The sequence below is a fragment of the Giraffa tippelskirchi genome, chromosome 10, assembly GCF_054371585.1.
Source record: "Giraffa tippelskirchi isolate mGirTip1 chromosome 10, T2T-mGirTip1v1.2.pri, whole genome shotgun sequence".
Lineage (NCBI taxonomy): Eukaryota > Metazoa > Chordata > Mammalia > Artiodactyla > Giraffidae > Giraffa > Giraffa tippelskirchi.
The window spans coordinates 19,430,583-19,454,363 of record NC_137284.1 but is presented as its reverse complement, the minus strand read 5'-3'; the positions used below and the strand labels follow the sequence as shown (position 1 = coordinate 19,454,363).

At 50.3% G+C, this 23,781-nt stretch overlaps 3 protein-coding genes across 39 annotated transcripts in view; 2 read left to right on the top strand and 1 right to left on the bottom strand.

Annotated features, from left to right (window-relative positions):
* SIRAL1 (SIR2 antiphage like 1) overlaps positions 1-7,148 on the top strand; it is a 44,937-nt gene extending 37,789 nt beyond the window's left edge. For 3 of the 8 annotated variants that reach the window (XM_081535029.1, XM_081535025.1, XM_081535027.1), the window contains 4 exons: positions 564-692; positions 2,294-2,579; positions 6,341-6,397; positions 6,647-7,148. In XM_081535029.1, coding sequence (XP_081391155.1) covers positions 564-692; positions 2,294-2,579; positions 6,341-6,397; positions 6,647-6,660 — 486 coding nt within the window. In that variant the 3' untranslated portion in view covers positions 6,661-7,148. Of the gene's footprint in view, positions 1-563; positions 693-2,293; positions 2,580-6,337; positions 6,398-6,646 lie in introns of all 8 variants that reach the window. The other 5 variants (XM_081535028.1, XM_081535023.1, XM_081535024.1 and 2 more) reach the window with 2 other exon arrangements.
* Positions 7,149-7,412: 264 nt separating this feature from the next.
* SRPRA (SRP receptor subunit alpha) lies at positions 7,413-13,789 on the bottom strand. 2 transcript variants are annotated; one of them, XM_081534970.1, is made up of 14 exons: positions 13,603-13,789; positions 12,891-12,974; positions 12,431-12,594; positions 11,863-12,026; positions 11,463-11,622; positions 11,178-11,331; positions 10,863-10,954; positions 10,640-10,758; positions 10,433-10,519; positions 9,963-10,135; positions 9,655-9,868; positions 8,845-9,008; positions 8,662-8,760; positions 7,413-8,502 (listed from the first exon to the last, which is right to left on the bottom strand). In XM_081534970.1, the coding sequence occupies exons 1-14, from the start codon at positions 13,717-13,719 to the stop codon at positions 8,374-8,376; spliced, it is 1,920 nt and encodes a 639-aa protein (XP_081391096.1). In that variant the 5' UTR covers positions 13,720-13,789; the 3' UTR covers positions 7,413-8,373. The 2 variants fall into 2 exon arrangements, with proteins under 2 accessions (XP_081391096.1, XP_081391097.1); XM_081534971.1 differs by lacking the exon at positions 12,891-12,974.
* FOXRED1 (FAD dependent oxidoreductase domain containing 1) lies at positions 13,451-21,745 on the top strand. 29 transcript variants are annotated; one of them, XM_081534999.1, is made up of 13 exons: positions 14,062-14,211; positions 14,507-14,683; positions 16,320-16,540; positions 17,072-17,097; positions 17,199-17,309; positions 17,775-17,893; positions 18,830-18,920; positions 19,203-19,304; positions 19,672-19,748; positions 20,123-20,283; positions 20,378-20,507; positions 20,747-20,851; positions 21,053-21,745. In XM_081534999.1, exons 7-13 carry the CDS (start codon positions 18,851-18,853, stop codon positions 21,305-21,307), a joined length of 900 nt encoding a protein of 299 aa, XP_081391125.1. In that variant the 5' UTR covers positions 14,062-14,211; positions 14,507-14,683; positions 16,320-16,540; positions 17,072-17,097; positions 17,199-17,309; positions 17,775-17,893; positions 18,830-18,850; the 3' UTR covers positions 21,308-21,745. The 29 variants fall into 29 exon arrangements, with proteins under 29 accessions (XP_081391115.1, XP_081391129.1, XP_081391125.1 ...); XM_081534997.1 differs by lacking the exon at positions 14,507-14,683; XM_081534986.1 differs by lacking the exon at positions 14,507-14,683 and having other exon boundaries at positions 18,826-18,920.
* The last annotated feature ends 2,036 nt before the right edge of the window (positions 21,746-23,781 follow it).

The window sequence follows — 23,781 nt, the reverse complement described above, 5'->3', positions numbered from 1 at the left end:
TGGGTGGTGTGAGATGACCTTGCTTGTGTGTCTGTTGGTGTGGGCTGTTGGCTGGGCCATCAGACTTCTTCACATGGTAGCTGGGTTCCAAAAGCAGCAAAAGAGAAGGCACACTGTGCCAACGTTTTCCAAGCTTCTCCTGTTTGCTCATGCCCCATTTTCTAAAGCCAGCCTTATGGCCAAGCATGGAGTAAGTGTGAAAGGGGACTAGACCAGGGAGTCATTGCAAGGCTTGATGTCTTGGGGATCCTTACTGAAATGGCCATCCATGGCTGTCATGTGTATCACCAGTGGAAAGAGCCCCTATGGTTTCTGCACATGATGACACATTTTGATTTTTGACTGTTTCTTTGCAAGAGAAATTACCAGACTTGCCATCATTCCTAACTGTCATGCCTGAAGTACAAAGGCCACATTAAGGGACCACATTCTTGCCCTGTGATATCATGAAGCTGGAGAGTTGTGTCAGAAGCCTGGTCCTCAAAAGAGTATCTTGCCCATTAGGACCTTGAAGCAGGTGCTCAGGCCTGCCCACCTGGTTAAGCTATGTTTATGTTGTGCAGGTCCTTGAGTGGGCTCAGGAGAAGCGGAAGCTGAGCGTCTTACACATCCATGGGGTCTACACCAACCCGAGTGGCATTGTCCTTCACCCAGCTGGTTATCAGAATGTGCTCAGGAATACTGAAGTTATGGTAAGTGGTGCTGACCTAGCTGCTCTCGGGAAAGCCTTCCTGGGAACCTTCTAAGCACACCACTGAGCTTCCAGGGTTAACAGTTTCTTTTCATCAGTTAAAATTGGAAGGCCAAGCATTCTTTCCTGTGCTTCTTAGCTTGTGGATGTGTATGCCATCTTGGGAAATTTCAGACATCTCTTCAGGTGTCAGGCCCTGTTGTTTTACTTTGTTCTTGATTGACAGCCAGCAGATGGCACTATTACTGGCATCGTCTACACATACAAAGAATATACATTTGTATTCGTCATTTGGTATATATGGTATTATCTTCCCAGGTGACACAGTGGTAAAGAATCTGCCTGCCAGTGCAAGGAACACAGGAGACACAGGTTCAATCCCTGGGTCAGGAAAATCCCTTGGAGTAGGAAATGGCAACCCACTCCAGTATTCTTGCCTGGGAAATCCCATGGACGGAGGAGCCGGGGTTCACAAAGAGTCGGGTACGACTGAGCAACTGAGCACTCACAGACACACACACATGGTATTAGTAACCCTCTCTATGCCAAGACGAATTTGTGCAGTTTTTCACCGACCAGTTACTACTAGAGCATACATTCTAAAGAGTTTTTATATAAATGGTGGTGGCTTTGTATTGAATCCCATATTCATTCACTTATTGATCACTGGAAAAAAATTGTTTTAATTTGAATAGGGTAATAAAATAGAGACTTTGTGAAAAAAGACCAAGAAAATGTGATGTTTTCTGAAGCACAAGGGGACTTTTTTCCACCCGTTCTTTCCCTGACATCTGATACAGCTTTATCTATAACTGACGTTGAGTGATCCCTTAAGCAAAATCATTTCTAATACTTTATACATATGTGGTCTGTGTGATATATATGTACATACATGTGTGTATAAATGTGTACACACAGGGACTGCCCTGGCAGTTCAGTGGTTAAGACTTTGCCTTCCAATGCAGGGGTGCAGATTCGATCCCTCGTCGAGGATCTAAACCCACATGCCTCGTGGCCAAAAAACCAAAACATAAAATAGAAACAATGTTGTAACAAATTCAGTACAAGACTTTAAAAATGATCCATATCAAAACAATCTTTAAAAAATGTCTTAAAAGTATATACACACGTACATGAAAAAATACATACACACGTGTACATTAGTGTTCTAAGGGTCGGGTTTTCTTTGAGCAGCTCTGGTGATGGACTTCTCTGGTTATTCATGGCTCAGTCTGTAAAGCAGAAAAAGCAGATATGGTCAAGAAAAGGGAAAGAGTAAGATACATTGAAGACTACTGATTGCCTTAATGGCCTCTGGGCACGCAGATCTAAAAAATAAACTGTAAGATATAGACCAATGAGACCCTGAATAGAGACCCTGCAGGAGAATGCCAGGTAAAGTTACAATTTTACAACAGTCATCAAGTTACAGCAGTAAACAGTGAGATCATACTCCTTCATGGGAGTATCTATCCTCTGACTCTTAATCCTGGTTCATCGGTCGTCACAGTCTGCTAGATGCAGCAGTTACGACCCTGTTGATTCTTCTGTTTCAGACCTGTCTTCACAGCGTGATTCACATGTGGTTTCTCTTCCTACCAGAGAGAGATTCAGAAACTCTATGAAAACAAGTCATTCCTCTTCCTGGGCTGTGGCTGGACTGTGGATGACACCACTTTCCAAGCCCTTTTTCTGGAGGCTGTCAAGCATAAATCTGACTTAGAACATTTCATGCTAGTTCGGAGAGGAGATGTGGATGAGTTCAAGAAGCTTCGAGAAAACATGCTGGACAAAGGGATTAAGGTCATCTCCTATGGAAATGACTATGCTGACCTTCCAGAATATTTCAAACGACTGACATGTGAGATCTCCACAAGGGGAAGGTCAGGTAAGTTGCGTTTGGAGACTAAGAGGGGTCAGAGGGCAGCTGTTCTTCAGCCTCTTGTGTTTGTGGTGGGTCAGGTCATCACCAAGATGAGGAATATAATCCTAACCAGATTATGAAGGGAGATCATGGTTAGTCTTCAGGTTAGACTAGTCAGTGAAATGCAGTTGAAATTTAGATTTGAGGGACTTCCGTCCCCTCACTGGCAGTCCAGTGGTTAAGAATGCACCTTCCAGTGCAGGGGATGTGGGTTCGATGCCCGGTGGGCGAACTAAGATCCCACATGCTGAGGGGCAACTAAGCCTGTGCACTCTTGAGCCCGTGCACTGCAACACAGTCCCGGGGCACCCCACCCCCCAAATAATAAATTTTTAAAAAGAATTTAGATTTCAGAAATAGAGAAGAATGGTAACTCCCTTTTGGCTAAGGCTGTGAGAAAAAAATATATTTGTGCAGTATTGGTGGGAAGGTAAAGTTAGTACAACTTTTCTGAAGGGCAAATTTGGAATATGTTCAAAATTTTAAAACCTTTGGCCCAGAAATCCCTTTCAATAAAATCTATCTTAGAAATTTCTCCTAAAGGAGATCACTGGACACTTGTACAATTATATGACACAGTTGCACAGGTGTGGGGATGTAATCAGGGTTGTAGATAAATGGCAAAAATTGGAAGCAACCTAAAATGTTCCAGAAAATAGGTGATTCTGTAAATATACCATTTATTAATTGATGAAATTATTAAATACGTATGAAGCCATAAAATAAAAAAATGCCTTTACTGCCCAAAATAATGTCAGAGATGTAATATTGTGAGTGGAAAAAAAAAAATGGAGGTTGTAAAATGCATTTTTGTACCCCAGTCCCTGGCGTACAAGATAGTAGCTATTTTCTATTTTAATTTGGTATGCTTTATGGCTTCTCTGGTGCCATAAAGAATCCACCTGCCAATGCAGGAGATGCTGGTTCGATCCTTGGGTCGGGAAGATCCCGTGGAGGAGGAAATGGCAACCCCCTCCAGTATTCTTGCCTGGGAGATCCCATGGACAGAGGCGCCTGGCAGACTACAGTCTATGGGGTTGCAAAGAATTGGACACGACTGAGCGACTAAACAACATAGAGAAATGCCTGACATGATGCTTAGAAAATTAACTGTGGTTATCTCTATGCCAGTAGGAGTTAATGTGTTTTTTAAATATTTTTTCCTATGTTATGAAATATGAAAATCCTATTTTTTATGGTTATGCTTTGTCTTTATAAACAGAAAAAAAAAAGCTTCAAAAGTGTTATGTGGAAACTGTTGTGGCATTAAAGTCAAGTTAGGGGTACCATTCACTTGACATTTTACCTCTCAATTCTAACAAGAAAGCCAAATGCGTTAAAAGTTTCCATTTACTAATGGCTCCATGCAAGCTTCTACCAAATGCAAAGCATTTTGGTATAGCTAAATTGGAGAATGCTTTTTAAAACCTTAGTTTGAATAAAGCTGGGCCCCACAGTATGGCCAATTCTGACTCACCACACAGTTCCAAAGAAACTTTGCTGCTGTTATGTAGAATATATTCTTGAAAAGTTATTTGCTAATATGCATTTTCATAGTCAATCTGAATGCATCTTAGGGGCCTCTTAAAGGATGAGTAGTTTAATATAGAGATAACTTGTCCTATGCAATGGGATTCTCCTGTGTTGAGAAATTCCACAAACTAATTATCCATGGCTGTGTTTTGGTGGAAAAAGATTTGTAAAAGGCATCACCATAACTAAACATTTTGAAAACTAAGTCTACCCATTTTCCAGAAGACTTTTAAAAGCCCTTAAAAACGGAAATTTTCCAATTTATCTTTTTTGTGAAAGCAGTTTGCTAATCTTTCTTGGGGATGTTTTCCGCTGTCCTGCAATATTCCAGATTTTTCTACTGTTTGCCCATAGGTGGGACTCTCAGTAGGCCTTTCCACTGGGCAAGATCGTTCTTTTGATCTGCGTTCTGAGATCTTCTAGCCAGGGAAGATGCTAATGTGGAAGAGAACAAAATCCCACTGGACAGCTCTTCCCTACACTAAGTCTTTATTGACAAAAGTCATGAGAAGTATTGCAAAGCTGCATAGACTGTCCTTAGCTGCACGGGCTTCCTAGCAGAGCAACTCCCCATGAAGTTACCACTCATTAGGGTACTGTGAATTGTTAAGCATCAAGGATTTTCCATGTGGCCAGGGGCTTTAATTAGAATGGTCAGCTGAAGTTTGTGATCTGAAATCTAGCAGAGCAGTTTTAGGTTAAAAGCACTTCAAGTCAAATTTACCTTCCATCCACAGTTATGTTTTGAGTCTATAGATAAATACCAGTGAGAGGTCAGAGGTCTTTCACTGCTGTTGTTTTATAACCCTGAGCTCTTGCTCTGTGCTGGGCATTATGCTGTGTCCAGACTTTTGCATAGTGAAAATTACTTAGGTTGAAAGATTCTGTAGGCTGCAAGTACATTTATTTCAGGAAAATCAAGTAATGGGGAAAAGAAGGTAATTCTTTTATAATTCACTACTATCACAAAAGCAGTTACTTTGGTATATATCAGTTAAGTTTTCCTTGTGCATTTCCTCATGGTTGTAAACAAAAGCTATATACAGTCCTGGTACTTTTTAAATTCAGTGATACATATCATATATTTCCCCACATGGCTGCAGTCTTCACAGCCAGTAAAAGATTGTGTTATAATCTGCTGTCACAGTCATCTAATCATTCCCGTTATTAGGCAATATCTAGTGTTTTTTTACTGTAAGCACTGTTGCAGTGAACCTATCTTCATCCCTGCAGTTTTCCCTTTTGCCAGTAATTTTCATAGGATGGATTCTCAGTATAATTACTAGATCAAAGGTAACATTTTAGTGGCTGATAAATATTGCTGTAGTGCTTTCCGAGAGGGGAATCCCAGTTTGTGTGTTCGAGTGCTGTCTCGTGCTTATTTTTACTCCAGCTGTCCATGTTTCTGTCCACTATTCTTTTCTCCCGTGTATTCAGTTTTAAACTTCTTCCTACACATTATTTATTCCAGTGCTGTTCAACAGAATTTTCTGCACTGACTGAAGTATTCTATCATCTCCGTCCAGTACTGTAACCACAAGCCACACGTGGCCATTGAGTTTTGAAGTGTAGTTAAGTGTGACTGAGAAACAGACTTTTTTTCTTTTTTGGCCACACCATGCAGCTTGTGGAATTTCAGTTCCCCAACCAGAGATCGAACCCAACCCCCACCCCCCACCCACACCCCCCACAGTGGAAGTGCAGAGTCCTAACCACGGACCCCCAGGGAAGTCCCTGAGGAACACAATTTTTAATTTAAAACTAAACAGCACATGTGGCCAGTGGCACTGTATCAGATAGCAAGCCTCAGCCCATTCTGTACCTTGGGCGTGTTAGCTCAGCTACTGATCACTCTTCTGCTTGGTTGTATTTGCCCCTTTGCATGCTGCTTCCTGTCCCTGGCTGGAGTTGTCTTTACCTGAGCTCGGCCTTCTGGACTAGTTAGGGACACACTTGTTGTTTCACAAGGAGTGTTAGTGCTCTCAGGGACCTCAGTGCTTCCCTATCATCTAGTACAACAGTGTGAAGACTAACCTGGTTTATGCCCCTGCCTAACTGTACATTAGTAAATAACCTCATTCTTCTTAGTCAGACCATGTGCTTTCACCTCCCTTTAGTTGGCTGCTTTCCTGGTACTAAGTTTTAACTGTTCGGTTATATTATCTGATACTGATGTGTGTTCTGTTTAGCAGGGATCGTGAGAGAAGGCCAGCTGAATGGCTCGTCTACAGCACCCAGTGAAATAAGAGGTATACTGTTTCCTGTTCTACCGTTTGTCAGCAGAAAACGTTTTCCTAGGACTCAGTTAAGACCTTGGAGAAGAATGACTTAGTTCTTCTACCTGTAGAGTCTGGATTTTCCTACCAAGTCCATTCACAGGTTTCCTAGTATTTGGTGTCTTGTCTTCTGAAGGATTAAGCTTGACTTCAGCTTCTGCAGCTTTAGATGGATAAACCTGATATGTGAAACTTCACTTACCGTCTTTTTTCTCTCTGCAGGCCATAGTACCTGAGAGGGCTAGAGGAACCACCACCATTAGATCAAGCTGTAAGGGGCTACCACGGAGTGTTTAACAAGTGAACTTACAACAACCCGAAGCAGCTCCTAGGAAGTACCAGTACCCCGAGGCTGAAGGCTGGGGGTTAGCGGAGGTGTCCAACTTAATCCTTCATGCCGGCTGGTTCCTCTGCAGCCTGTTCCAGCTCGATACCGAAGTGACAAGGGGCCCAAATGGAGCCCCCGCCCCACCCCAGGCTGGACAGGCTGTGTCCACACAGGTCAACAGGACATTTCCACCGACCATGGCTGCACAGAGGACTTGGGCTCTCGACGCCACGGGTTCACCGTGGCCCTTGTGGCAGTTTTGTACTCTATACTTGGTTTTTCAATTAAGCTTAATGGCTTTTTTAAAACATGACTTGAAGCTCTAGTTTTCTAGACCTTTTACAGTGTACAGTATTTTACATAATTGAGCTGTAATATTAAAAGCTTCTTCATTTACTTCCCAGGGCCCCAGCTCTACTTTGAGTCACTTTAGAAAACTCCTGACCTGCAAAGGTACAGGCCGAATTTAAATTTTAAAAGTTCTATTCTTATACCCTGTGGGGAAGGTGATCTCATTCTTGGGACAAGTGCTGATTTTCACCTGATTACTCAACATTATCAATTCCCATTTCCCTTCCTGCCGTGTACCCTAAAACTCTAGTTAGTGTGCTGTAGGATTTTAGTTGTGAATCCTCTATAAAATGACTCCAAGACCTAAAAGGCAATTTACTTATGAAATTTATTTTCTCATATAAATTATGTATTTCTCTGGGCAGACAGCCTTCACCTTATTGCACTAATAGCACATCTGTAATACCAAGCTACAGGACAAGTCTTAACAAGGTCTGTATTCTTCAACGTAGCACTTGTCTACCAGGCACTGTAGAGGAGGAGGAGGAGCCAGGATCCGCTCGGGAGCAGAAGGGCAAGGGGGCAACACGTACCCCTTCTGACAGTTGGTTTTCTCCTGGGAAGGGGAACATGCAAAGTTACGTGTGGATTCTGGAAGTGGGAAGCGGTCTTGGAGGCTGAGAAGCCCGATGTAACACTGCGGCGCAGCTCCCTTTACTTCTAAGTGGGAGGCGGGGACCCCTCTCATTCATCTGTAACACATCACCCTGGCCTCGCTGAGGCTTTGGCGAAAAGGGAAAGGGATCATCAAATTAGCAGCAATTAAGAAGAGGCCATACACTGCCACAGTCTGGGGGTGTTATCCTGGCCCTGCGGACCTGAATGCTGTGTATCCTACGGAGAGGGGCCATCAAGACCCAGGGCAGGCTCTCAAGCCTCTTCTCTAATGGAGCGGGGGACGATGCTCGGACGTCCCATGACCACACTTAACTAGCAGAGCTCTGGCGTTGGATCTTCTAACCGTTGGTCAAAGCTGTAATGAGACCACGTCTGTAGGCAGAGTGAGGGATGCCTGCCAGATTAGGAAGGGGTAAGAGCATGGGGGTGGGGTGGGTAGTGGGCAGTGACTGTAACATGATTAGGCCCTCCTTGCAGGTGGAGGCTGGGCTGAACTGAGTGGGGTTAGGAGGGGCTGCAGGCCCTGGAGCCCCTCTCACTCTGCCTTTGAACTACACTGAAGACAAGTTGCTCACATACTCTAAAGCACATTCTTGATACGGGGATGGGGACTTTGGGGGAAGCGGTGATTTGGTATCAGGCAAGAACCACATTAAGCCTTCATGAGAGCAGCCACCACAGCCTTGGCGTTTAGACTGCGTAAGTCACAGTAGGTCTGGCCAGTGCCCACGAAGACGATAGGTTTGCTTGTGATGTAGGTCATAGAAATCGCAGCTCCCACCTGAAGCAGAGAGGATACCCAGTCATCTCTGGACCCTCCCTTTTCACTCCCTCAACAACAGGAGGCTCTGGAACCCGTGTGCCCTTACAGCCTCTGCTCCCCTGTGAAGGATGGCCATTCCCCCTCCTGGTCCCACTTTGCTGTGTCGTCCACGTTTACCTTGTCATCAATGGTATCAAATTTGGTAAGGACAATGCCATCGATGAGCCGTGGTGTCTGGGCCATAGAATGGTCAGCCAAGGCTCTGTTGAACTTGACCTGAAAGGATAAACATGATATAAATATAACACACCTAACTGGCCAGAGCTGAGTTTGGGAAGAGAACCAGGCCTGAGCCCTCACCAGCTGGTCCACGGCCTCGTTGCCTACTAAGGCCTCCCCTACAAACAGCACCAGGTCGGGTGTGTTGACAGTGATGAGCTTGGCCAGGGCAGTCATCAGGGGAGCGTTGTCTTGCATGCGGCCAGCTGTGTCCACCAGCACCACATCAAAGCCTTGGTTACGTGCTAGAAAGAAAAAAGCGGTCAACTCAAAACTCCTGGACTGTTAACACTCATTTCCAGCTTCCTCTCAACAGGTCCTAAACTGGCTCTATTAAAAGTCTGCCTGTTTATTTCCTTAGGTTCTGAGTCAAGTTACAAGGTAATGTAAGAAACAATTTCCACTGTCATTAAGCATATTTAGGGAAAGGAGGGGAGGCGGGTGTGTGCGTGTGCACTCAGTTGTGTCTGACTCTGCAACTCTGTGGACTGTAGCCTGGCAGGCTCCTCTGTCCATGGAATTTCCCAGGCAAGAATACTAGAGTGGGTTGCATTTCCTCCTGCAGGAGATCTTCCCGACCCAGGGCTGGAACCTGCATCTCTTATGTCTCCCTGCATTGGCAGGCAGATTCTTTACCACTGAGCTACACCTGGGAGGCCCCAGCAGGAGGATAAAGGTGACCAAATATTGAGGTAACAAAACGAATATATGAGGTTTGTCTGCAACTACACGTGTTAACCCCAGAGCAGAGCATGGCATGGCACATCACTAATTCTGAGCTGTTACTGAGCAGAAAGTTGGTGGTAGGGTAACCCTGGTCCTCTGCAAGTTCCAAGAGAACCCCCGGAGCAAAGGGGCCCACACAAGCTCCCCACTTCCTGTGCACTGTACCAAAGGCAATGGCCTCCATGGCAATGCCAGCAGCATCCTTGCCGTAGCCCTTCTCAAACAGCTGCACCATGGTGCGGCCGCCATGGTTCTCAGGGGGGTGCAGGGCGCTCAGCCGCCGGGTGTGCGTCCGCAGCTGCTCTACAGCCCCGGCACGAAATGTGTCACAGGCAGCGATGAGGACACTGAAGCCGTTCTCTAACAGCCAGAAGGAGATCTGCAAAAGACGCAAAACTGTCACCCAGCCCCAGAGCAGCAGAGAAGTAAAAAGTGGAAGAAACGTCAGAGGCAGGCTAGGGAACCGTACTGACCTTGGCAAGGTTGGTAGACTTCCCTACGCCGTTCACACCACAGAAAGTGACCACGTACGGGCGCTGATGACGCTGGGCATCCATGATGTCCCGGAGCATGTCTACGCGGCGCTGAGGCTGTAGAATCTGCACCAAGGACTCCTGCAGAGCTTGCTTTACCGTGGAAGTCACCGCTGGGGGCAGGGCAGGGGGGTATACCCGTGAAGCCCAAGTCAGGTGCTCCGAACACCTGGCATCTTGCTGAGCTAAAGGGAACTAGGATCCTGCCCAGGAATCCACACCGTATCTGACAGCCCTAAGCACCTGACAAGTAATTTATTCAAATCCTCTCAAGTTAGATGTCATGAACACCTGAAGTCTAAGTGAAACAACAGAGATTTAGAAGTTAAGTTTGTCAAAAGTCACGCACCTAATAAGAATGGTGGTGACTTCACCTCTACCCAAGCACTTCTGGGTCTGGGGATACTTACTGCTGAACGTCCCCATCACCTTCCCTTCCAACTTGTTGGCCACGGATTCACAGAGCTGGACTGCAATGTCTGCTGCCACATTCTTAGCTAAGGAGGGGGACAAGTGTGGGGTGAGTGCCCCGGCAGGAGTGAACGACCTCCATGGTACAGCCCTTCTACCCCACCATCCTTACCCCAGAGACATGAGTCCACCCTGTCCTGACTCACCAATGAGATGGTCACGCATCTTGTCCAGCACAGATTCCATGTCTTCACGAGTCAAGCTCTTGGAACCCACAAGGCCCTTCAGCATCCCAAACATGCCACCCAGAGTCCCCTTGGTAGCACTGCAGGCACAGAAAACCACAGATGCACAGAAAGCCAGCAGGCAGCCGGCAAGTCCTATCCCTTATGGAGCCATACCCACCGCCCACCACCTGGAATCCCATACCTAGGTTTGGTGGCATTCTGAGCAGCTCCTTCATCATCTGAGCTGCTGCAGTCCAGATCCTGAAGCTGCCTCCCGGGCCCAGTCCCTCGAATCTGGAGGGTGTGGGGAGAGGAAGAAAGGATGGATCAGGAACACTATGATCAGGCAGGGAGGGAAGCCTAGAGTGACCCTGTCTTAAACTGCTCTGCCCCTTTGACTCCAGAAGCTCCAAATGTAACCCGCCCTCTGGCTCCAAGAAATCAAGGGTACTGCCCTCCTCATCTCCCCTGCTTCTTATTACCAGTAACCCTCACTCTGGCCCCTGCTACCTCTTACCAAGTTGATGTCCTCGGGCGGGGCCACTTCGGGGGCTCCGTTGGTGGTGGGAGTGCTGTAGTCCAGAACTTCCTTGTTAGCAGAGCCTCCCAGTGCCCACACCCGGGGTGCCTTTTTGCCCTTCTCCTTGGGAGCATCTGACTTACTGGACTTGCTGTGAAGGGTTACAGTACAGAGGGTTACGGTGGAGAAGCAGGAGAGGCAGCACCCACCTCAGAGACAAGGATTCCCTCACCCCCAACGTGTCTGGATAGCAAAAGCTTAGGGCAAAGCTGGGCTGCTCACCCGGACTTCTCCAGACCCCTCCCATGCTTCTGAATGAACTCTTCCCGCTTCCTGCGGATCTGCTCCTCTTTGGAAAGTTCCTCCCCGTTCTCAGGTCCTACTGGGAGACCTGACTTTTCTGCGGGGGCTGCTTTGCTAGTAGCCAGAGGGCCATCAGAACCTGTCAAGGAGAAAACTCACTGAAAAAAAAAAGACCAAATTCCAACAAAATAGACAAATGGGGAAAAGCCTCCCAAATCATTCAGAGAAAACTACGAAGAAACACCTGGGGGATCACTAAGACTGGGGTCAATGATGAGGGTGGTGGGCCCCTGAGCCAGGGAAGCAAACAATGACAAAGGGAAGGACAGGGAACCACTTCAGTGCCCAGGAGGTCCTGGGTGTCCAAGTTCAAACTCACCTTCCTTCTTGGCCCCCTTGTTTTTTTTGTTATTCTTGGCTTTTTCCTTAGGCTTTTCACCACGTGTCTCAATCATGGATCTCACAGGTTTCTTGGCCTTTTCAGAATCTTCAAATTTCTTCATGGTAGTGGGAGCACGGATCTTACTGCTCTCCTCTGCTTCACTGAAGAGAAAAGTTCATGCTAAGTCGCTTCCGTCGTGTCTGACTCTATGCAACCCAATGGGCACTAGCCGACCAGGCTCCTCTGTCCATGGGATTCTCCAGGCAAGAATTTTAGAGTGGGTTGCCATTTCCTTCTCCAGGGATCTTTCCAAGCCAGGGATCAAACCTGGATCTCCCACACTGCAGGTATTCTTTACCATCTGAGCCACCAGGGAAGCCCAAAGAGAAAAAGTGGACAGTCTAAATCCAGGGGAAGGGCCCTCACACCAAGAAGGCAATCAGAATTGGGAAGCCAACTCAGGAGTCATTTTCAACCCACAGCGTACTACCCTTGACCCACCCTTGGGAAGGAAGGTAACTCGCCAAGTCTCAGAAACTGATTTTGGAGAGGGGAGGCCTCTCACCGAAGGAGCCGCAGAAAGTCATTTTGGAAATCAAAAGTGCCATTCAATAGACTTAAGGCGCTCTGCTGCTGGATCTCAGTGCGGTACTTGTCTCGGAACAGCCGGTGAACGTCGTCTATCAACTTGTCCACATACGTCAGTGTTAGGATCTTCTGAAAACCTACCTGTTCAGGGAAAGGAACAGAGCCAGCAGATCTGCTTACATGCCGACCCAGAACAGAGGGAAGCCAACTTGACCCAGGCCTCCAGGGACTGGCTCAGCCCCCTGGCCGGTTTCCCTGACCTGAGGAGCAGCCAAGCCCTCTGACTGGACCCAAGAGCGGCTTCCCTTTTTCCCTCCACCCTCCTTGTTTTCTCAGTTAGGTCATCGTAGACACTAGGTGTAATTAATCAGGATTTTCTGAATCATCAGGACTGCCTGTGAATGTAATCGTTACCCCTCTAAAATACCCTCACTTACCACAAACACCAACTCAAACTGGTTGTCCAGTTTATACTTGAGAGTGAGTGCCTCATGGGTGAAGGAGTTGTTACCTCCTCTCTCCTGGAAAAAGAGTATATCTCAGAGTTCAGACTGTCCCCTCAAACACCTGGAGTTGGGCCCCTCCAGGACTGCCTTCGGGAAGGAATCAGACATTCCCCTAATCTCAAACCTGCCCGCCAGGGCCAAAAGATTCAGGGGCACTGCTCTCCAGCATTCCACCTGGGAGAAAAGTGTAGACACCCAGCTGAGGGGAAGGAGGGGAAAGGTGGTAGGGACCGACATGTGCGAGCGAGAAGGGAGTCCTCATGTAAACAATCATGTTTGCCGGCAGCCGGACACTATCTACACTTCTTAAAAGACGTTCTTTCAACCTTTATCTCATCCAGCCTTTGCGACAACAGAAAACCAAGCCGCTGACAGCGAAAGAGGGGAACGAAGGGAGATCTCAACACACTACGGAATCCGGCCAGAGTCCCAGAAAGCGGAGGGGGGAGGGGACATCGCAAAGTTGCGGGATGGTCTGATGGGGGCGGGAGAAAGAAGTGGAGTCCCGGCTACGAGCGAGCGGCCAGTGTGAGGTGGGCCGACAGGGTGAGAGGGAGGCCCGGGATCAGTCGAGGGGGAATTCTAGGGGTCGGGTCAGGGGGAGAGGGACGAGCCTGGAGTTCTGATCCCGCGGGGGCGGTACCTGCAGCAGCACGGAACGAATTAACGCGTTAACGGGCCCGGTGCATGAGTCGCTCACGCCCTGAAAGCACCAGAGAACGAGCCCGCCTTTGGAAAAAATGGTGAAGAAGTCGAGCATGGCGGCAGCGGGAAAGGAGCCGGAGCCGGCGCCGGGAACTCAGGCCTCGATCGCCGCCGCTTCCTGCTGCGCCAAGCGCGGGACACGTCACACCAACGGCCCCGGAAGCCGGCGCAGCTGCACTTCCGCTCAACACCTCCCGGATCCCTCCCCGGCTCCGCCCATGGGCGCGCATGACTGACGTAGACTCCAGGCTGGCCAATAGAGAGTGGGGGCGGGCCTGGGAGGGGCTCTCAGCATGTCACAGTAGGGGACGACCGCCTATAGGGTGAAGGGGCGGGGCCTGGAGGAGTCGCTGGCCAATGGGAGTGCTCGAATGAACGACTGGCGGCGCGTAGCGGTGACTGCAAGCTGGGATTGTACCCGGGTAGGGTGCTGCTCGCCTAACGGCCAGGAGCAGCAGGGCCATGCTTCGGAGGGCGCTGCGGCTCCGCCTGGACCCGTGCCTCTCCGGACGGGGACTAGGCACATACAGAGGAGGCTCTACTCTGGGTAAAGTTGAGGGCAGCGGAGGGTATCGTGGTTCTGGGGTGTCCCCAGTCTCCAGCCTTGTGACCTTCAGGACTCAGAATCCTGGCCCACGCTGGGAAGACAGTGTGGGTCGCTCGGAGTAGGGGGTAACCTTGCCTGCCGGAGCTTGTAGAGCCTGGACAGGGGTATGGATCCCAGAGTTGCCCTTCTCAGGTCACATATCCCACATCATTCTATGCCAGAGTTTGCCACCAGAATAGCAGCCAGGCTGACTCATTGGTTGCACAGAAATTAATGAAGTCCTGCTCGCATGCAGGATGCTGTTTTGTGGCCGTGAGGACAAAAGAAAAGAAAGAGAGGATTCGATACATGTCCTGGAGGTGTCTGAGGTGTAGCTGGAGAGGGAAAGCTTCGTAGACCAGTTGAAAACTGAAGAGAAGCCAACTGGGACGATGCCCTGCACTGCCAGTGTTGGTAGCCATACAAGGAGCAGGTGGGAACTGAGATCAGCCTTGAAAGATGATGTTTACTGGCCCAAGGAAAGTGTGAGTTCCAGGTTCTGGAGAACTGAGCAAAGGTTAGGAAAAAGTATCGTTTTCCTGCAAGGAATTAGCAAAGGCCATCTGGATAGAGAGTTGAGTAGTAGTATGAAATGATGGGTAAGGTTAAGTCCAGATCAAAGAAAGACTCGAATGCTGAGAAGAGTTTGAACTTGGAACTGGAGACAGTGACAGAAGACTTGGAGATTTATGAGCTTGGTGTGAAAGACAAGAAGAATCGTGTATTCAAGGCATTTATTGAGCACTTAGGATGTGCCAGGTACTGTGCTAGGCTGGAGATTTGGTGGAGAAGGTAGACATAGCACAGTGTGAAGCAATTAAAAATGAGTTCAAAGTTGCAAGTGTGCTGCATGTTGCAAAAGAACAGTTCACTGAGCTATGAGATAGCTAGGAGATAGTAACAGGAGAAATTGGCATAGTTTAGGGGAGGTCAGGAAAGGCATCCCTGAGAAAATGATAACCAAGCTGAGATCTAAAGGAACTAAGGAGTTAACTGGGCAAAGAAGTGGGCGCAGAGTTTCAAAGCAGAGAGAACACCTGTGTGGGTCCTCTGTGGCAGAAACAAAGGGGTGAGGTTGGAGGGTTCTGGGAAGACAAGGTGAACAAGAGCTAGATCGGGCAGTGTCTCACAGACCATGTGAAAGATTTTGAACCTTTATCCTTAGAGAGATGGAAAGCCATGGAAGGTTCTAAGCAAAAGAGTGATTAGATTAATGTTCAGAAGAGGTCATTCTAGCTGTGATAGACTCATTGGAAAAGACCCTGATGCTGGGAAAAATTGAAGGCAGGAGCAGAAAGAGGCGACAGGATTAGATGGTTGGATAGCATCACCAACTCAGTGGACATGAATTTGAGCATGCTCTGGGAGTTGGTGATGCACAGGGAGGCCTGGCGTGCTTCAGTCCATGGGGTCGCAAAGAGTCGGACACGACTTAGCTATTGAACAACAACAACAAAGCTGTGACAGAGGAAAGAAGTTGGGGGTAGGATGAGGAGAATGAGTGGAAATGGGAGCTCTTAACAGCCTTCGTGGAAAAGACATCATCGTGGTTTGGTCCAGTGCAGTGGTGGTAGAGATGAGGAAAAAAAGGGGACAGATTGGAGAGATATTTAAGAGGCAAAGTCATAAGAACTTGATAGCAGACAGGACATGAGTGTAGATTTGCTGATGGTGATGAATATCCAGGAGAAGGTGCCACTCAGAGGTCCATGCTTCTGAGGGCCTTGTGCACTCTAGATGTGCCAGGACCTATTGGTCCAGAAGCCCAGGAGACAAATGTGTAAGTCCCCTGGCCTAGGGAGAGAGTAGCGAGTGTTCATTTCAGGAAGCTGAATCTTGCAGTGCTAGGTATAATGCACTCAAAGGAGGTGAGACTCGGGCACAGAGACCATGAGGCAAAGCTGTGGAATGCTGCTGGGTGCCAGCTGACCTTGTGAGGACTGAAAACTCAGTGTCAGTTTAGCCCACCTTTTCCTGTGCCCATCCTCTAACCACAGCACACACACACCCCACCCCACGTCTTGGAAAGGAGATGCATGGCCCTCTCTGACCATAACTGCGTCCCACAGACTGGGATGGAAAGGTGTCGGAGATCAAGAAGAAGATCCAGTCCATCTTCCCTGGCGGGGCTTGGAGCGCACTGTATGACACCAGCCACCTGCCCCCCGAACGCTCAGATGTGCTGATTGTAGGGGGTGGGGTGCTTGGCCTGTCCGTGGCCTACTGGCTGAAGAGGTTGGAGAAGCAGCGAGGTGCCATTCAGGTGCTGGTGGTGGAGCGGGACCACACGGTGAGGTCTGGGGTGGGGCAGAATCAGACGACTTAAGAGTCAGGGGCAGGGGAGAAGAAAGGCTGAAATCTCTGAAGGGACAGGACTTTGGCCCTTGTTGTGAAACAGCCCAAGGTTCTTCCTCAATCTAGTGACCTTGACAATAAGGTTTTGGTTTTGAAAGCAAATTTCACAATGTGTGTTTTGAGATCGCAGAGGTCTGGCCTGCATTCCAGCTGTAATCAGCGCAAACGGTTATTACAACCCCCTTGCAGGCCTCATTGCTTCTGAGGTTTTTGTGCTTTAATTGTTCCTGTTTACCACTGCTGGCTAGTCACAGGTCTTGCTCCACTGGCCATGTCCCTCTATTTCCCAGTTAGTAGAACCAAATGTCAGTCTCCAGCCTTGGACTTCAGGGCCATTACCATTTTGTAACATTTTGTATGAGGGTGTCCCGCCCTTTGGTGACTGACCCTCTGCTCTGTACCTATCCTAATAAGGATTTTAATGACCATTGTGCTCACTGCCTTCATTTGGGTTTGTTCACTTCAGCTCCTCTTACATTATAAAACCTGAAGGTAGGACTCCGCTTCAGCTTTGGGCATGTGACTCTCACCCTTCATGACAGTATTTTGCTCACGAGGGACAGGGCCCGCCTCACCATCTCTCGTCTCCGCAGTATGCCCGGGCCTCCACCGTGCTCTCCGTGGGCGGGATTCGCCAGCAGTTCTCGTTGCCGGAGAACGTCCAGCTCTCCCTCTTTTCGGCTGAATTTCTACGGAACATAAATGTGAGACTGGGGGGGTGTGGGTGGCGACCCCTCCTTTAGCCCAGAGAGGGGGGCAGCCCGGCTGGCGGGGGGAGACCGGCCAGCTAGGAGTTGGAAATGCTGGTTTTCTTCCCATTGGCAGTGCCTGGAGGCGGCTTTTCTCTGGGTCAGGGCACTGAGCCGAGGGTTGTGGTGAGAAAGCCAGAAAAGCTCCCTCTCCCTTCTTTTTTTTTTTTTTAAATATTTATTTATTTGGCTGCACTGGGTCTTAGTTGCAGCATGCAGAATCTTTGCTCGTTGTTGCATCATGCAGCATCTCTAGTTACAGCTTGTGGGATCTCTAGTTGCAGCATGTGGAATCTAGTTCCGTGACCAGGGATTGAACCTGGGCCCCCTGTCTTGGGAGCTCAGAGTCTTAGCCTTTGGACACCAGGGAAGTCCCACTCTTGAAGTCAGTTTCTTGGACGAGCTTTTCTTTGCACACAGGAGTACTTGGCGGTGGTCGATGACCCTCCCCTGGACCTCCAGTTCAGCCCCTCCGGTTACCTCCTTCTGGCTTCTGAGGACGGGGCTGCGATCATGGAACGCAATGTGAAAATGCAGAGGTGGGTGCCTGGCGCAGCCTCCGCACTGCATCTTAGCCGCCCTCTGACTCACTTTAGAAGCCAGGGTGAAAGAGCTGATGAGACAGGCCCTGCTCCCTAGGAACTCAGTCTGTCAGGAAGATGGACACGGGCAGACCTCCAGTGTCCCGTACTAAGTGCTGTATCCAGAAATGGACAGCCGCTGTCACAGTGGTTCCTAAATTCCCAGGCGATGAGAACCCCCCAGGACACACCCCTCCTACTAAGTCCCACAAATCCACAAGTATTTTCTCTAGCAGCCAGAGAGTAGACCTCGTAGGCTTTACGGGGACTTGTGTCAAAGGCTATGGGGTCTCATGACCAGCCAGTCAAGAGTGGGCATCTTCACCAGATGGTTCCATGATATTCACTAGTGACATCAGGTCATGTCCTAAATGCATTACAAATATTAACTCATTTAGTTGTCAGAACATCCCCATTTCCCACGTGGGGAAGCTGAGGCACCCGGAGCTAGTAGGTGGTGGCGCCAGGATTTGAACCAGACTGCCTTGTCCAGCTCATGAGTGTGTCTTTTTGGCACCCGCGGTGCTGCCTTTGGGCATTAGGGTCACAGAGGGGACAGTGGTGTGGTGAGCAGGACTGTACTGGAAGGTGGATGGGGAGGGCCCCTCGAGCAGAACAGAGTGACCCTCCCTGTTGTGAAAGCACAGGGAACAGTTAGGGGGTGGCAGGGGGCTTGGTGTAGCCAAAGGGAGTCTAGGGTGTCAGAATGGAAAGGGAGGGCAGAGGCTGAAGAGTCTTGACTAGGCAGCGAGGAGCAGTGATGTGGGTGAGGTGACTGTGGAGCCAGGCCCACCCTTCTCTCCCTGTCCCTACCCCCACCCCCACCCCCACCCCCACCCCCACTCCCACTCTCATCGAGCACACACGTGCAGACCCACACATTTCTCCAGGCAGGAAGGAGCCAAAGTCTGTCTGATGTCTCCGGAGCAGCTTCAGAAAAAGTTTCCCTGGATCAACACAGAGGGAGTGGCTTTGGCATCATACGGTGAGCCTTGCTTGGAGAGGGGGTCAGAGGTTGAAGGGCACCTCAAGTTAGAAGTCTCAGCACCCCGCAGCCAAGTCAAGGAGGAAGGCGTCCCTCCTGGCCGGCAGGAACCCCCCCGGGCCAGGCCAGCTCTCTGTCCTTTCATAGGATCCAGCTCTGGTGCAGTCGGTCAGTGTGACATTCCCCAGCTCACGAGCCCTGAAGACGAGTCAAGGGGTGTGGGAAAGACAACGAGAGAAGAGGGTCCTAGGCCCCCTTCACGAGTCTTCTTTCTCCTCACAGGGCTGGAGAACGAGGGTTGGTTTGACCCCTGGTGTCTGCTCCAGGGGCTTCGGCGAAAGTTACAGTCCATGGGGGTCCTTTTCTGCCAAGGAGAGGTGACACGTGAGTCTGCGGCCCGGTGCCCACTGCTTGTGTCCTCTGCCGGCGGGGAGGCCAGCCCACACCGGGTCTCGCCTGCATACACAGGCTGAGCAAAGGGAGTGGGGGCTTCTCCCCGGGTCTGGTCCTGAGCATCCTAACTCCAGCTCCTAAGCAGATTTTTCCATGACTCATGAGCTGCTTGAAGTTCTGGCATCCTCCTGTCCTTTGTGGCCAACTTTGTCCCAGCTGCCCTGTCCCTGTTGGCTTCAGGGCCTGTGGGACAGCTCCCTCCCAGCCTTCAGCTTTCTGTCCTTATGGAACCAGTGGACACTCCATTTCCTTCCTCTTCAAGGCCTCAAGGACTTATCTTCTTCCCTTTTTCCTGCAGGTTTCATCTCTTCATCCAGCCACATGGAGACCGCCAGTGGGGAGCAGGTAACTTTGAAAAGGATCCATGAGGCCCATGTAAGTTCCCAGCCTCCTTTAGCAAAGTGCAGAGTGATGAAGGTCATGACTGTCTTTGTGTTTATGCATTTTGATTAAATTTTCATAGAGGAAAATTGCTTTAGCATGTTGTGTTGGTTCTGCCATACAACAACGTGAATCAGTCATAATTATATATATTCCTGCTTTCTTGACCCTTCCTCCCCTCTCCCATCCCACTCCTCTGATTGTCACAAAACGCCAAGCTGGGCTCCCTGTGTTATATAGTCCCTTCCCACTTGCTAGCTATTTTACACATGCCTGTCCTTTTGATCTTCTACCCACTTCTGGTATGGGTAAACCGAGGCTGTGGAAGAAATGGACAGCTCCCTCCCCTCCCTCTCTGGCGCCCTCAGGTGAAGATGGACCACAGCCAGGAGTTCCAGCCCGTGGAATGTGCCATAGTGGTCAATGCAGCAGGGGCCTGGTCTGGGCAAGTCGCAGAGCTGGCTGGTGTTGGGAACGGGCCACCGGGCACCATGCAGGGCACCAAGCTGCCCGTGGAGCCGAGGAAAAGGTGACTGCCCCAGGGCTCTGCAAGGGTGGTGACAGGAGGGTTGGGGCAGGGGGGTAACTATTCTCACCACTTCTCATGCTGCTGGTTGCGGCAGGTATGTGTACCTGTGGCACTGCCCCCAGGGGCCAGGCCTGGAGGCACCGCTCGTCGCAGACCCCAGTGGAGCCTATTTCCGTCGGGAAGGATTAGGCAACAACTACCTGGGCGGCTGTAGCCCTGCAGAGGTAAGCTCTGTGGGGTCCGGGTGCTGGCCAGGAGATGGAGAGCGGGTGTCACTCAGGAGTCAGGCTTCCTTAGAGGGCCCCACGTGGCTACTGATGCCACAGTCCCCTCTAGCTTGAACTAGGGTCTCTTTCCCCCCAGCTCCCACCCACCAAGGGGACCGACTAAAGAGGTCGGTGACGTCTGGATCTGCCCTTGTGTCCCGGACAACATCAGCCCCGTCCCCACCTCTCCCTACCAGGAGGAGGAACCAGACCCAGGGAACCTGGAAGTGGACTACGACTTCTTCCAGGAGAAGGTGTGGCCCCGTTTGGCCCGGAGGGTACCAGCTTTTGAGACTCTAAAGGTAACTGAACAGGGACAGATGACCCTGGAGCGTCTGGGCCCGCTCCCAGAGCCTGCCAGCCACCCCACGCAACAGGGGCCTCCACTTCACAACAGCTGCAGACCATTCCGTGGGCCCACTCAGCGGTGGTAGAGGGTACCGGGAGTGAGGTGGGGTGCATGGGCAGCCCTCCCAGGAGCCCCACGTCTTGTGCCCCCGCAGGTCCGGAGCGCCTGGGCTGGCTATTACGACTACAACACCTTTGACCAGAACGGCGTGGTGGGCCCCCACCCCCTTGTCATCAACATGTACTTTGCGACGGGCTTCAGCGGCCACGGGCTCCAGCAGGCCCCTGCCGTGGGGCGGGCTGTGGCTGAAATGGTGCTGGAGGGCCACTTCCAGACCATCAACCTGAGCCCCTTCCTCTTCAGCCGCTTTTACTTGGGAGAGAAGGCCCAGGAACACTGTATCCTCTGAGCTCGGGAGCACCTCACGGGCCCGCCACCCACTCTCACCTGGGCCTCTGATCCTGGCCATGCTCATACCTCCTCACAGCTTGGGCACTCCCCAGCACCAAGCCAGGGTCTCCTCCACCCGCCTCTCGTCCAGGGCGCCCTGCCCCATGTGGGCCCAGGCCCAGGCTGACAGAGAACGATGGGGCGGGACCCCAGGACTGATACGGCCCAGGTTGATGCCTCCCACCAGTAGCCCAGCGGGACAGAACAACTCGGGGGACCTGAGCACCAGGACTCAGGACTGGCTCCTTCCTGGTACTGACCCAGAGAGACTGCCTCTGCCTCTCTCCGCAGAGCCCAGCAGAGCCCAGACCAGAAGCAACCTGGGGCAACTTGGCCTAGGTCTATTGACTTTTCTGTTTACCCTACTCATTGATCAATAAATGTGATTAACTCCTTCCTTTTAGCAGTCCTCTGTCCCTTTGTCTTTTCACCTAATGGCAGTCACTTTTGAAACACCACCCTAGCCAAAAAAAAAATGGAGGTGGCCCTCCCAGATCACCCACTGGGAGAGGGAGGGAGGAGAGGGCAGTTGTGCTGCCAGGGGGGCAGTGGAACCCCTGAGTAGAGGGTGGGTAAGCAGCAGGACTTATCAGGTGAGCAGAAGAGGAAGAGGCACCTGAATGCGGAACGAATGCAACAAACTCTTGCTGAAACACAGGAAGTTGCCAGGGGCAGGGGGCAGGGATGGGGCAGGCTGAACCCAGTATCTGTGTTAACCCTATGAGGCTGCCTCCTTCAGTGTCCAGTATCCACTCACCCTTCCTTCTGTACAGACACCCCCATCTATGGTCAGAGGGAAAAGGCCTTCATCTGGTTCCTCCTCCAGCAGCTACTTGCTCCAGGACTACAAATGCTGCACTTGTTAGGAAGACAGGAATGAAACCTCTGTGGCTCAGATGGTAAAGAATCTGCCTGCAATGCAGGAGACATCAGAGACGGGTTTGATCCCTGGGTTGGGAAGATCCACTGGAGGAAATGAAAACCCACTCCAGTAATCTTGCCTGAGAAATCCCATGGACAGAGAAGCCTGGCAGGCTACAGCCCATGGGGTCGCAAAGAGTCAGACATGACGGAGGACTGAGCGACTGACCAATAATAACAATGAAACGTCTACACTCCTGCGGGGCTTTATTCAGGCTACAGGACTGCACTTAGCCTGGCGTCTGTCTTCCCTCTGTGAGGGACACAGGGCCCTAGCCTTCACCTCTGCTCCAATACCAAATGTGACTAGCCTACCCTTGGCTCTCAGTGTGTTTACCTGAGTTCCTTTCTGCTCCTGCTGGAGGCAGATCCACCCCTGGCCTCAGGGACTTTTCAGTCTGACAGAGGTTAGCTGCTTGAACACAAGGTTTAAATAACAAGGTACTAGAAGGCATTGGTGGGTAAGGAGGTGGGAAGGGTAGGTTAAGACAAGCTTTCCTACGCAAGCGGCAAAAATGACCCTTGCCAGAAGAGGTGGGGTTTGAAGAGCAGAGATGGGAAAAGGGAAGACACCCTGGGAGTAGGGGACCCATGGACAGCAGGGAAAGCAGAGGTAAACACTCCATGCAAAGTAAAAGGAACCCTTCCTGTGCACCTGGGCACTGGGCTAGCTGTCTGACGGGCTTAATCTCATCTCTCATCTACTCCTCCCACAACACTGGGAACCAGATACCATAATCTCCATGAGGAAAGTGAACCTAGACACGCTCAGCACGGCCCCAACGTCTCACCTCTAGCAGGTGATGAGCCCTGGATGTGAACCCCACTGTCTCACTCCAGAACCCCTCTGGGCCGCTTTACAGCACACTGCCTCCCAGGATTCCCACTAAGTCCTTTTGGCTGGCTGGTGACAAAAGTAGAAAGTCAGATTGAAAGGGAGATCATGCATCTTGTTCCTTGTTGCTGTCACGTCAGACTCTTTGCGACCTCATGGACTGCAGACCCCAGGCTTCTCTGCCCTTCACTATCTCCCAGAATCTGCTCAAACTCATGTCCATTAAGTCAGTGATGCTATCTAACCATCTCATCCTCTGTCGTCCCGTTCTCCTCTTGCCTTCAATCTTTCCCAGCATCAGGGTCTTTTCCAATGAGTCAGTTCTTCGCATCAGGTGGCCAAAGTATTGGCGCTTCAGCTTCAGCCTCAGTCCTTCCAATGAATATTCAGGACTGATTTCGTTTAGGATTGACTGCTTTGATCTCCTTGCAGTCCAAGGGACTCTCAAGAGTCTTCTCCACCTCGGCCCTGTTCAACCACCTCCAACCTCCAGCATTTCAGGTGCACAGCAGTAGGAGGGTTTCCCACACAGACACGCCAAGGAACACTGCTCAGGAAGATACTGACATTCCCTCCGGGGGAAATAAGCTCAGAAAAGGTCACTCCCTATATCCCCCGCGGCTGCTTCACACGTCCATCAACATCCCAAAGGGATGTCCCTTCAACTTGTTAAAGCC

Bases quoted from the DNA above. Each gene is read 5' to 3' on its own strand.
- FOXRED1 (XM_081534972.1), top strand. From the start codon at position 14,127: ATGCTTCGGAGGGCGCTGCGGCTCCGCCTGGACCCGTGCCTCTCCGGA. The intron at 19,749-20,122 runs GTAAGTTCCCAG...TGGCGCCCTCAG, and splicing joins AAAGGATCCATGAGGCCCAT to GTGAAGATGGACCACAGCCA. The intron at 20,508-20,746 runs GTAAGCTCTGTG...TCTCCCTACCAG, and splicing joins GCGGCTGTAGCCCTGCAGAG to GAGGAGGAACCAGACCCAGG.
- SRPRA (XM_081534970.1), bottom strand. From the start codon at position 13,719: ATGCTCGACTTCTTCACCATTTTTTCCAAAGGCGGGCTCGTTCTCTGG. The intron at 11,623-11,862 runs GTGAGTTTGAAC...TCTCCTTGACAG, and splicing joins CAAGGGGGCCAAGAAGGAAG to GTTCTGATGGCCCTCTGGCT. The intron at 9,869-9,962 runs GTCAGTACGGTT...CGTCTTTTGCAG, and splicing joins AGTCTACCAACCTTGCCAAG to ATCTCCTTCTGGCTGTTAGA.